The sequence below is a fragment of the Somniosus microcephalus genome, chromosome 4 (genome assembly GCF_052327205.1).
Source record: "Somniosus microcephalus isolate GS21.2 chromosome 4, FLI_Smic_1.0, whole genome shotgun sequence".
NCBI classification, from domain to species: Eukaryota; Metazoa; Chordata; class Chondrichthyes; order Squaliformes; family Somniosidae; genus Somniosus; species Somniosus microcephalus.
The window spans coordinates 38,921,552-38,934,064 of NC_140990.1; the positions used below are offsets into that span (position 1 = coordinate 38,921,552).

At 48.7% G+C, this 12,513-nt stretch overlaps 2 protein-coding genes across 2 annotated transcripts; one reads left to right on the plus strand and one right to left on the minus strand.

The window, feature by feature from the left end:
• Positions 1-2,235: 2,235 nt before the first annotated feature.
• Positions 2,236-4,926, minus strand: LOC147118665 (uncharacterized). The gene has a single exon (XM_085984519.1). It carries the CDS (start codon positions 4,791-4,793, stop codon positions 2,904-2,906), a length of 1,890 nt encoding a protein of 629 aa, XP_085840645.1. The 5' UTR covers positions 4,794-4,926; the 3' UTR covers positions 2,236-2,903.
• Positions 4,927-6,157: 1,231 nt separating this feature from the next.
• Positions 6,158-11,435, plus strand: LOC147118666 (uncharacterized). Its single transcript, XM_085984538.1, has 2 exons — positions 6,158-6,246; positions 10,550-11,435. Exon 2 carries the CDS (start codon positions 10,669-10,671, stop codon positions 11,284-11,286), a length of 618 nt encoding a protein of 205 aa, XP_085840664.1. The 5' UTR covers positions 6,158-6,246; positions 10,550-10,668; the 3' UTR covers positions 11,287-11,435.
• Positions 11,436-12,513: the final 1,078 nt, after the last annotated feature.

Below are 12,513 nucleotides of genomic sequence, written 5' to 3' on the forward strand. Positions count from 1 at the left end.
GAATGTTTCCCTTGGCGGGTGAGAACAGAACTAGAGGACATAATTTAAGGATAAGGGCTAAACCATTTAGGACAGAGATGAGGGGGAATTTCTTCACTCAGAGAGTGGTGAACCTGTGGAACTCATTGCCACAGAGGGCAGTGTACGCCAGCTCATTAAATATATTTAAGAGGGAATTAGATATATTTCTACGGGCAAAAGGGGTTAAGGGTTACGGAGAGAAGGCGGGGACGGGATACTGAATTAAAGGATCAGCCATGATCTCATCGAATGGCGGAGCAGGCACGAAGGGCCGAATGGCCTACTCCTGCTCCTATCTTCTATGTATAAACATATGAAAAGTAAAAGGATAGTTAAAGGAATGGTGGGGCCGATTAGGGACCAAATAGGAGCTCATCATACGGAGGCAGAGGGCGTGGCTGAGGTACTGAATGAGCACTTAGCATCTGTCTTCACAAAAGAAGAGGATGAAGTTAATGTCGCAGTAGAGGAGGGGAGAGTAGAGAAATTGGATAAAAATAGATAGAAAGGAGGTGCTAAATAGGTTGTCATCACTCAAAGTTAACAAGTCACCCGGTCCAGATGGAATGCATCCTAGATTGCTGAGGGAAGCTAGGGTGGAGATAGCAGAAGCTCCGACCACAATCTTTCAATCTCCCTCAGATATATATGGGTGTGGTGCCAGAGGACTGGAGGATTGCAAATGTTACAGCCTGTTTAAAAAAGGGGGAGGGATAAACCTGGTAACTACAGGCCAATCAGTCTAATGTCAGTGATGGGTGAACGACTAGAGACCATTGTCAAGGACAAAATTAATTCTCACTTGGAGAAGCATGGGTTAATAAGGGGCAGCCAGTATGGATTTGTTAAAGGTAAATCGTGTCTGACTAACCTGATTGAGTTCTTTGATGAAGTAACAGAGGGTTGATGAAGGTAGTGCAGTAGATGTTATATATATGGACTTTCAAAAGGCATTTGATAAAGTACCACATAAGAGACTTACTCGGAAAAGAGAAGCACAGGGAATTAAAGGGCTGATGGTAATTTGGGTATAATTGGCTAAGGGAGAGGAGGCAGTGAGCAGTGCTGAGGGATGTTTTTCTGACTGGAGGGAAGTATGCAGTGGGTTCCCCAGGGGTCGGGATTGGGACCATTGCTTTTCTTGTTATATATAACTGACCTAGACTTGGGTATAGGTGTAAAATATCGAAGTTTACGGATGATACAAAACTTGGCAACGTAGTAAATAGCGAGCATAGTAGTAGCAGACTTCAGGAGGACAGAGACAGACTGTGAAATGAGCAGACACAAGGCAGATGAAATTAAATGAGGATAAGTGTGAAGTGATGCACTTTGGGAGAAACAACAGGGAGAGGCCGTATAATCTAAATGGGACTATTTTGAGGGGGTGCAAGAGCAGGGGGACCTGGGGGTCCATATTCACAAATCTTTGAAAGTGCCACGGCAAGTTGGTGAGGCGGTTCAGAAAGTGTATGGGATACTTGGCTTTGTAAATAGGGCCATTGAATACAAAAACAAGGAAGTTACACTAAACCTTTACAAATCACTAGTTAGGAACATAGGGCAGGAGGAGGCCATTCAGCCCCTCGAGCCTGTTCCGCCATTCAATGAGATCATGGCTGATCTGCGACCTAACTCCATACACCCACCTTTGGCCCATATCCCTTAATGCCTTTGGTTAACAAAAACCTATCAATCTCAGATTTAAAATTAACAATTGATCTCGCATCAATTGCCATTTGCGGAAGGGAGTTCCAAACTTCTACCACCCTTTGTGTGTAGAAATGTTTCCTAATTTCACTCCTGAAAGGTCTGGCTCTAATTTTTAGACTATGCCCCCAGTCCTAGAATCACCAACCAGCGGAAATAGTTTCTCTCTATCTACCCTATCTGTTCCCCTTAATATCCTGAAAACTTCGATCAGATCACACCTTAACCTTCTAAATTCCAGGGAATACAACCCTAATTTGTGTAATCTCTCCCCGTAACTTAACCCTTGAAGTCCGGGTATCATTCTGGTAAACCTACGCTGCACTCCCTCCAAGGCCAATATATCCTTCCTAAGGTGTGGTGCCCAGAACTGCTCACAGTACTCCAGGTGTGGTCTAACCAGGGTTTTGTACAGCTGCAGGGTTTTGGCCTCAGCTGGAGTCTTGTGTACAGTTCTGGGCACCACACTTTAGGAAGGATGTCAAGGCCTTGGAGAGGGTACAGAGGAGGTTGACCAGGATGGTACCAGGGATGAGGGACTTCAGTTATGTGGAGAGATTGGAGAAGCTGGGATTGTTCCCCTTAGAGCAGAGAAGGTTAAGAGGAGACCTAATAGAGGTGTTCAAAATAATGAGGGGTTTTAATCGAGCAAGTAGGGAGAAACTGTTCACTCTGGCAAGTGGGTCGGTAACCAAAGGTCACAGATTTAAAATAGTTGCTAAAAGAACTAGAGGGGAATGAGGAGAATTGTTTTCACACAGAGGGTTGTTAAGATCTGGAACGCACCATCTGAAAGGATGCTGGAATCAGGTTCCACAGGAACTTTCAAAAATTGGCCCTTAGTGTTAGGGGGGATTAAATACGTGGGGTTACGGGGATAGGGCTTGGGTGGAATGGCTGTCGGTGTAGGGACCGGGTGTTAGGGTTTGGATGATCAGCCATGATCTCGTTGAATGGCGGAGCAGGCTCGAAGGGCCGAATGGCCTACTCCTGCTCCTATCTTCTATGTTTCTATGTTTTCTATGTTTATGTTTCTATGTAATTGGACATGTACTTGAAGAGGACTAGTTTGCAGAGTTCTGGGGATGAAGCTGGGGTTTGGGACTAAATTGGACAGCTCTTTCAAAGAGCCGGCACAGACACGATGGGCCGAATCACCTCCTTCTGTGCTGTTAGATTTGATGATCAGTGTGAACACGCTGGTGTCTCTTAAGGCTCTTCGAGCTTTTAAAGCTCTTCCCACAGTCAGAACATTTAAAGGGTCTCTCGTCAGTGTGAACAAGCTGGTGTTCCTTCAGTTCCTCGGGGCTTTTAAAGCTCTTCCCACAGTTAGGACACTGAAATGGTCTCTCATCAGTGTGAACAAGCTGGTGTCGCTTTAGATCCCCGGGGCTTTTAAAGCTCTTCCCACAGTCAGAGCACTGAAATGGTCTCTCCCCAGTGTGAACAAGCTGGTGTACCAGCAGGTTGGAGGGCTGAGCGAATCCCTTCCCACACACAGAGCAGGTGAACGGTCTCTTCCCGGTGTGTAGATTTTGGTGTCTCGTCAGATTCCCGGAGCTTTTAAAGATCTTTCCACAGTCAGAACATTTAATGGGGTTCTCTCCAGTGTGAACAAGCTGGTGTGACAGCAGGTGCGATGACTCAGTGAATCCCTTCCCACACACGAAGCAGGTGAACGGTCTCTCCCCGGTGTGAACTCGCTGGTGTCTCTTCAGCTCCTCGGAGCTTTTAAAGCTCTTCCCACAGCCAGGACAGTTAAAGAGTCTCTCGTCAGTGTGAACAAGCTGATGTGCCAGCAGGTTGGAGGACCGAGCGAATCCCTTCCCACACAGGGAGCAGGTGAACGGTCTCTTCCCAGTGTGTAGGTGTTGGTGTCTCTTCAGCTCCCTGGAGCTTTTAAAGCTCTTCCCACAGTCAGAACATTTAAAGGGGTTCTCTCCAGTGTGAACAAGCTGATGTGACAGCAGGTGGGATGACTTAGTGAATCCCTTCCCACATTCAGAGCAGATGAATATCCTCTCCCCAGTGTGGAGGCGCTGGTGTTGCTTGAGCTCCCGGGGGCTTTTAAAACTCTTCCCACACTCAGAACATTTAAAGGGTCTCTCGTCAGTGTGAACAAGCTGGTGTTGCTTCAGATCCCCGGAGCTTTTAAAGCTCATCCCACAGTCAGAACATTTAAATGGCCTCTCATCAGTGTGAGCTCGCTGGTGTTGCTTCAGATACTGGGGGCTCTTAAAGCTCTTCCCACAGTCAGAACATTTAAACGGCCTCTCCCCAGTGTGAACAAGCTGGTGTTGCTTCAGATCCCAGGGGCTTTTAAAGCTCTTCCCACAGTCAGAACACTGAAATGGTCTCTCCCCAGTGTGAACAAGCTGGTGTCCCTTCAGTTCCCCAGGGCTTTTAAAGCTCTTCCCACAGTCAGAACACTGAAATGGTCTCTCATCAGTGTGAACAAGCTGGTGTCCCTTCAGATACTGGGCACTTTTAAAGCTCTTCCCACAGTCAGAACACTGAAATGGTCTCTCATCAGTGTGAACAATCTGGTGTCGCTTCAGTTCCCCGGGGCTTTTAAAGCTCTTCCCACAGTCAGGACACTGAAATGGTCTCTCATCAGTGTGAACAAGCTGGTGTTCCTTCAGATCCCTGGCGCTTTTAAAGCTCTTCCCACAGTCAGAACATTGAAATGGTCTCTCATCAGTGTGAGCTCGCTGGTGTTGCTTCAAATGCCCGGGGCTTTTAAAGCTCTTCCCACAGTCAGAACACTGAAATGGTTTCTCCCCAGTGTGAACTCGCTGGTGTGTTTGCAGGTGGGATGAACAAACAAATCCCTTTCCACACACGGAGCAAGTGAACGGACTGTCCCTGGTGTGACTGCGCCGTTGAACTTCCAATGCAGATGGGGAACTGAATCCCTTCCCGCCGTCCCCACCTTTACCCGGTTTCTCCCCGGTGTGACGGTGCACGTGTCTCACCAGGTCAGGCAATCGGCTGAATTCGCGTCCACACACCGAACACATGTGCGGTTTGTCATCGCTGCAATCGCTGCTTTCTCCTTCCATGTGCAAAGGCCGATGATATTCAGGTCCGGATGAATCGAGCGACTCTGTCAGATTTTGACGTGATGTTTGGTCTGAGCTTCCCGCCTGTAACTGCTCCACTTCTATAACCCTGTAAATTGAGTTCAGAAAAGAATCAGAGGTAAACTGTTGTTTAATTTTCCCCTTTCCGACCCTAGGGGCAGTGAAGCTGATTTTCAGGCCCCAGCTGCTGCACAGGTTGGTTGAAAGGATCAGCAGTAATGGCGGCTGTAATACCCACAAGCCCCAGCGCTGCAGAAAGCGCTCTGTTAACTCTGAGTCCCGCGCATGTGCTCATGGCCCCCGCGTTCTCCCTCCTGCTCCACAATCGCCCGTCCCGATCGGTCCACAACGCGCATGCTCAGCGCACAAAACCCCGCGGTTGGAACATCGGGTGCACATGCGGAGCCGCAACATCTGGTACGCGTGCGTGGCTCAGGTGGGGGCGAGTCGGTGTTTCGCCTCAGCCGCCAGGGAGGTGCGCATGTGCAGGACGACCCAACATTCTTCCTGTCAGCAATCACTCCCTCGTTTCTTTAATAAAAACAGAAACTGCTGGAAATACTCAGCAGGTCAGGCAGCATCTGTGGAGACAGAAACAGAGTTAACGTTTCAGGTCGATGACCTGTCGTCAGAACTGCTTGTTCTTTAGTGTCAGCCAGTGGCTCAGTTGGTAGCACTCTCGCCTCTGAGTCAGAAAGTTGTGGGTTCAAGTCCCAGCCCAGAGACTTGAGCACAAAAATCCAGGCTGACACTCCAGTGCAGTGCTGAGGGAGTGCGGCACTGTCGGAGTTGCCGTCTTTCGGATGAGACGTTAAACTGAGGCCCTGTCTGCTCTCTCAGGTGGATATAAGAGATCCCATGGCATTATTTCGAGAAAGAAAGACTTGCCTTTATACAGTGCTTTCATGACCACCAGACGTCTTGAAGTGCTTTACAGCCAATGAAGTACTTTTGCAGTGTAGTCACTGTTGTAATGTGGGAAAGAGCAGAGGAATTATCGGTGTCCTGGTCAATGTTTATCTCTCAATCAAAGTAACAAAATGATAGATTACCTGGTCATATATTACAACAGTGACTACACTTCAAAAGTACTTCATTGACTGTAAAGCGCTTTGGGACGTCCGGTGGTGGTGAAAGGCGCTATATAAAGGCAAGTCTTTCTTTCTTCACTGGTCTCACCAGCGACCTCTTCTGGCTGATGGAGAGCCAAGAGTCCGCGCATGCGCACGCGGGACGGCAGTTTGCGCCGAGTCCGGAGCAGCGACCCCTCCCGGTCACCAAGGGTAATAACCGCGCATGCCCAGAGGGCACCAATGCCCCTCCCCCACTCGGAGCTGCGCCTGCGCAGACGGATCCTATTGCAAGGAGTCGGCGCGGTGCATTCCGGGGAAGGCCTTGGTGTCGGTTGCAGAGTCGCGATCGGTGACGCAAAGTGAGTTTTCTCCGCTCCGATTGGGTGGACAGTCGCGCGGGGTGGGGGAGAGGGGTGGATCTGGAGAGAATAAAGAGAAATAGAAAAACCTGAGAGTCCGCGAGGCCCCGGACCGAGCGGCGTCAGTTGGACGTTCCACGTGATCTCCTCGGGGACACGTGACCCGGGCCCACGGCCTGATTGACGGGAGCTTCCGTCCAATAGGGAGCGAGCAGGGCGGGGCTGGAGGAGCGAGCCTGCGGCGGGTCCTCCAACCAATCGGGGAGCCCGAGGGCGGGACTAGCGCCGGCTGATTGTCTGATCCGCAGGGCAGCGAGTTTCTCCAGTCCCTTGTTCAGGGCCCGGGGCCAGGGGAGGCTGTGGGCCTTTATTCCCCTTATTGGACACAAGGCTCTTTGTCTCACAACACACTGGCTCAGGTTTTAATACAGACTTTTTAAATTCATCAATAAAAGCAGATAAACCTCGTGCTTCTGTGGAACAAACTTTCTAATATTTTATAGAATCATAGAATGGTTACAGCACAGAAGGAGGCCATTCAGCCCGTCGAGCCCGTGCCGGCTCTCTGCAAGATCACTTCAGCGAGTCCCAGTCCCCGCCCTTTCCCCGTAACCCTGCATATTTCTTTACTTCAGGTACTTATCCAATTCCCTTTTGAAAGCCGTGATTGAACCTGCCTCCACCACCCTTTCAGGCAGTGCATTCCAGATCCTAACCACTCGCTGCGTACAAAAGTTTTTCCTCATGTCACCTTTGGTTCTTCTGCCAATCACCTTAAATCTGTGTCCTCTGGTTCTCGACCCTTCCGCCAATGGAAACAGTTTCTCTCTATCTACTCTGTCCAGAACCCTCATGATTTTGAACTCCTATCAAATCTCCTCTCAACCTTCTCTGCTCTAAGGAGAACCACCCCAGCTTCTCCAGTCTATCCACGTAACTGAAGTCCCTCATCCCTGGAACCATTCTTGTAAATCTTTTCGGCACCTTCTCTAAGGGCTTCACATCCTTCCTAAGGTGCGGTGCCCAGAATTGGACACAATACTCCAGTTGAGGCCGAACCAGTGTTTTATAAAGGTTCATCATAACTTCCTTCCTTTTGGACTCTATGCCTCTCTTTATAAAGCCCAGGATCCGGTATGCTTTTTTAACCACTTTCTCAACCTGCCCTGCCACCTTCAATGATTTGTGCACACATACCCCCAGGTCTCTCTGTTCATGCACCCACTTTAGAATTGTACCCTTTAGTTTATATTGCCTCTCCTCGTTCTTCCTACCAACATGTATCAAGGTACTTCTGAGCCCAGGAGGACCCAACAATTTCAAATGTGAGACTGTCAAGGGAGGTGGATTCTAGAGGAGATTATGTTGTTACACAGACACATAGAAACATAGAAGATAGGAGCAGGAGTAGGCCATTCGGCCCCTCGAGCCTGCTCCGCCATTCAATGTGATCATGGCTGATCATCCAAATTCAGTACCCTGTCCCTGCCTTCTCCCCATATCCCTTGATCCCTTTAGCCTTAAGAAATATATCTAACTCCTTCTTGAATATATTTAGTGAATTGGCCTCTACTGCCTTCTGTGGTAGAGAATTCCACAGGTTCACCACTCTCTGGGTGAAGAAATTCCTCCTCATTTCTGTCCTAAATGGCATGCCCTTTATCCTTAGACTGTGACCCCTGGTTCTGGACTCCCTGACCATCGGGAACATCCTTCCTGCATCTGGTCTGTCCAGTCCTGTCAGAATTTTGTAAGTTTCAATGAGATCCCCTCTCATTCTTCTAAACTCCAGCGAGTACAAGCCCAATTGACCCAATCTCTCCTCATACATCATTCCTGCCATCCCAGGTATCAGCCTGGTGAATCTTCGCTGAACTCCTTCCATGGCAAGAACATCCTTCCTCAGATAAGGCGACCAAAACTGCACACAATACTCAAGATGTGGTCTCACCAAGGCCCTGTACAACTGCAGCAAGACATCCTTGTTCCTGTACTCAAAGCCTCTCGCTACGAAGGCCAACATACCATTTTCTTTCTTAACCGCCTGCTGCACCTGCATGCTTACCATCAATGACTGGTGCACAAGGACACCCAGGTCTCGTTGCACTTCCCCTTCACCCAATCTATTGCCATTCAGATAATAATCTGCCTTCCTGTTTTTGCCACCAAAGTGGATAACCTCAGATTTATCCACATTATATTGCATCTGCCATGCTTCTGCCCAATCACCCAACCTGTCCAAATCATCCTGGAGTTTTGCGGCATCCTCCTCACAGCACACACGCCCACCCAGCTTTGTGTCGTCTGCAAATTTGGAGATATTACATCTAGTTCCCTCGTCCAGATCATTAATATATATTGTGAATAGCTGGAGTCCAAGGACCGATCCCTGCGGTACCCCACTAGTCACTGCTTGCCACTCGGAAAAAGACCCATTTATTCCAACTCTTTGCTTTCTGTCTGCCAACCAGTTTTCTATCCAAGTCAATACCTTGCCCCCAATCCCATGTGCCTTAACTTTACACGCTAATCTCTTATGCGGGACCTTATCGAAAGCCTTCTGAAAGTCCAAATACACCACATCCACTGGTTCACCCTTATCTATTGTACCAGTTACATCCTCAAAAAATTCCAGTAGATTAGTCGAGCACGATTTACCTTTTGTAAATCCATGTTGACTTTGTCCGATCCTGTCACTGTTTTCCAAGTGCTCAGCTATTACATCTTTTATAATGGACTCTAGCATTTTCCCCACTGTCAGGCTTACCGGTCTGTAATTCCCCACTTTCTCTCTACCACCTTTTTTGAATAGTGGGGTAACATTAGCTACCCTCCAATCCATGGGTACTGTTCCAGGTTCCATCGAATGTTGGAAGATGATCAGCAATGCATCTACTATTTCTAGGGCCACTTCCTTAAGCACCCTAGGATGTAGATTATCAGGCCCTGGGGATTTATCAGCCTTCAGTCCCTTAACACCATTTCCTTACAAATACTGATTTCTTTCAGTTCCTCCCCTTCATCAGACCCTGTGTTCCCCAACATCTCTGGGAGGTTATTTGTGTCCTCCTTTGTGAAGACAGAACCAATATATGTATTTAATTGGTCTGCCATTTCTTTGTTCCCCATTATAAATTCCCCTGATTCTGACTGCAAGGGACCTACGCTTGACTTCACCAATCTTTTTCTCTTCACATATCTATAAAAGCTTTTACAGTCAGTTTTTATGTTCCCTGCAAGCTTACTCTCATATTCTATGTTCCCTTTCTTAATTAATCCCTTTGTCCTCCTTTGTTGAATCCTAAACTGCTCCCAATCCTTAGGTTTACTGCTTTTTCTGGCCAATGTATATGTCCTCTCCTTGGATCTTATGCTATCCCTAATTTCCCTTGTTAGCCACGGTTGAGTCACCTTTTTTGTTTTATTTTTATGCCGAACTGGGATGAACAAATTCTGTAGTTCATCCATGCGGTCTTTGAATGCTTGCCATTGCCTATCCACCGTCAACCCTCTGAGTGACAGTCCCCAATCAATCCTACCCAACTCGCTCCTCAGACCATCATAGTTTCCTTTATTTAAATTCAGGACTCTAGTCTCTGAGTCAACTACTTCATTCTCCATCTTAATGAAGAATCTGTCATATTATGATTGCTCCTCCCCAAGGGGCCTCGCACAACAAGATTGCTAATTAATCCTTTCTCATTACATAATGCCCAGTCTAAGATGACCTGATCTCTGGTTGGTCACTGTCGCTACAATGTAAAAGAGTATTGTTTTAGGAACAAATATCTCTGTAGGGGCTTTTAATCCAGTTCACATATACAGATTTGTTTTAATTCATTCTTGGGATGTGGGCGTCACTAGCAGGAGCAGCAGATATTGCCAATCCCCAGTTGCCCGTTGCGAATGTGGTGGTGAGTCGCCTTCTTGAACTCCTGCAGTCCGTGTGGTGAAGGTACACCCACAATGTTGTTCGGTAAGGAGTTCCAGGATTTTGACCCAGCAACGATGAATATGTCTAAGTCAGGATGGTGTGTGACTTGGAGGGGAACTTGGAGATGATGGTGCTCCCATGCAACAGCTGCCCTTGTCCTTCTAGGTTGTGGAGGTTGCGGGTTTTGGAGGTTCTGTCAAAGTTCTGGTCGAGTTGCAGATGTATAAAGTTACTTTCCATTGCCCCCTCCCCCTCCCACCTCTCTCTCCTTCTAGTGCTGGCCCCACAAATGACCAGATTCATTGAACTCAATTTCACAACCTACCTTTGTTTTCTTGTGGGTTCTCTCTCACGCACCCTGTTTTAAAGTAATTTTACAGGGCATTAGAAGAGGAGGATTTACAGACAGCAAACTCAAACCACACATCACATCAAGATCTGACAGAGACACTCAACTCATCGGATCTGAATATCATCGGCCTCTGAACATGGAAGCAAAAAGCACCGTTCACAGCGGGGAGAAACCGTACACGTGTTCTGTGTGTGGTCGAGGCTTCAGCCGATCCTCTGGCTTATCGACACACAAGCACAGTCACACCGGGGAGAGGCCGTTCACCTGCTCCGTGTGTGGGAAGGGATTCACTAATTCATCCCACCTAATGAGACACCAGCGAGTTCACACTGGAGAGAGGCCATTCACCTGTCCTGTGTGTGGGAAGGGATTCACTCAGTCATCCATCCTGCTGAATCATCAGCGAGTTCACACTGATGAGAGACCATTTAAATGCTCGGACTGTGGGAAGTGCTATAAAACTTCCTGGGATCTGACGTACCATCAACGTGTTCACACTGGGGAGAGACCGTTCAGGTGCTCTCACTGCGGGACTGGGTTCAGGCGATCATCTGAGCTCACTGTACACCAGCGCACTCACACCGGGGAGAGACCATTCACCTGCTCCGTGTGTGGGAAGGGATTCACTCATTCATCCACCCTGCTGACACACCAGCGAGTTCACACTGGGGAGAGACCGTTCACCTGCTCTGAGTGTGGGAAGGGATTCACTCGTTCATCCCACCTGCTGAGACACCAGCGAGTTCACAAGTGACTGCAGGGGTTGGATTCTGCTGTTGTTGCTGCTGTTAATCACATCCAGGACTGAACCATGTTCATTCTGACAGTTGGGGTTTGGTTCTGCTGATATTAATAACTCCTGTAACTGGGCTGGAGTTTAATATTCTGGAGAGATGTCAAATAAACCAGCTTTGTTTTAAACACATTGTTGTAGATTTTCTTCTTTCCCACCTGAGTGTTTAGCATTCACCTGGCTGGAGCTCAGAAAGGACAATCTGGGGGAGGATCGTACGGCAGGAACAGAACTTCAGCCTGGACACAGTCCTTCAGGGCCACACTGAGAGGGGCAAACGGCACTTTGGTCTTTCTCGTCTCTCTTCACTGACAGCAAAGTCGCCGTATGGGTTAATATCGAGGCGTGTGAGAAACGTGTCCCAGCCGCTCTCTGCCATGGTTCAGAGCTCCTAGGCATGGAACAGAAGGCTCCTTTAGGAATGTACCCCAGTGCTTTTATTTTAATGGCCTTATTAACCTGTGTCGCTAGTTTTAGTGATTTGTGTATCTGTATCCCTGGATCCCTCTGCTCCTCCAGCCCATTTAGACTCTTAGGGGGAAAAGTTCGGTGGCACCCCCTTTGGGTTGCTAATGTCGCCGGGGCTAATTTTAGTTCCCCGATAAAGTTAGCGCCCCTGTGCATTAAATTCAGTGGTAGCGCCCCAGGCACGAGGCGGGGTGCTACTGGAAGCGCTCCCCTCCCTCTTGAGGTGCAACCAGTGAAATTCATGGCATTTCATGTAACAGCACCATGCCCGTTGGCACATAGCACCGTGTCATAGCAGACCTCCCTGATTAAAGGGGAGGGGCCTAGCACTGCGCACACCGGGGCCCTGCTGGACCACCGGGCAGCGGGGTGTCTGATCAAGAGGAGCGCCGAGCTGAGCGATTGCAGCCGGCACGCCGAAAAAGAAGGGGGCAGGTGCTGGCAGTCGGCCAAAATAAAAAGTTGCCGCCCGACACCTGCCCTTTAAGTGGCGTCGCCACAGCTGCAGAATGTTGGACATATTGTCTGGTGATAGGTCAGGGGTCGCAACCCAAGGTTGCAGCCGGGGTGCTGCGCATGGCGATGATGTCATTGCCGGTGGTGCAGTGCCGCGGGGCGCTACCGGCTACCGCCGCTGCTAACCTCCCGCTGAATATCGCGGGAGGCACAAAGCAACCCAATTTCACCCCCTTGTCCAAGTAGTGTGTGATGCGCTATCAA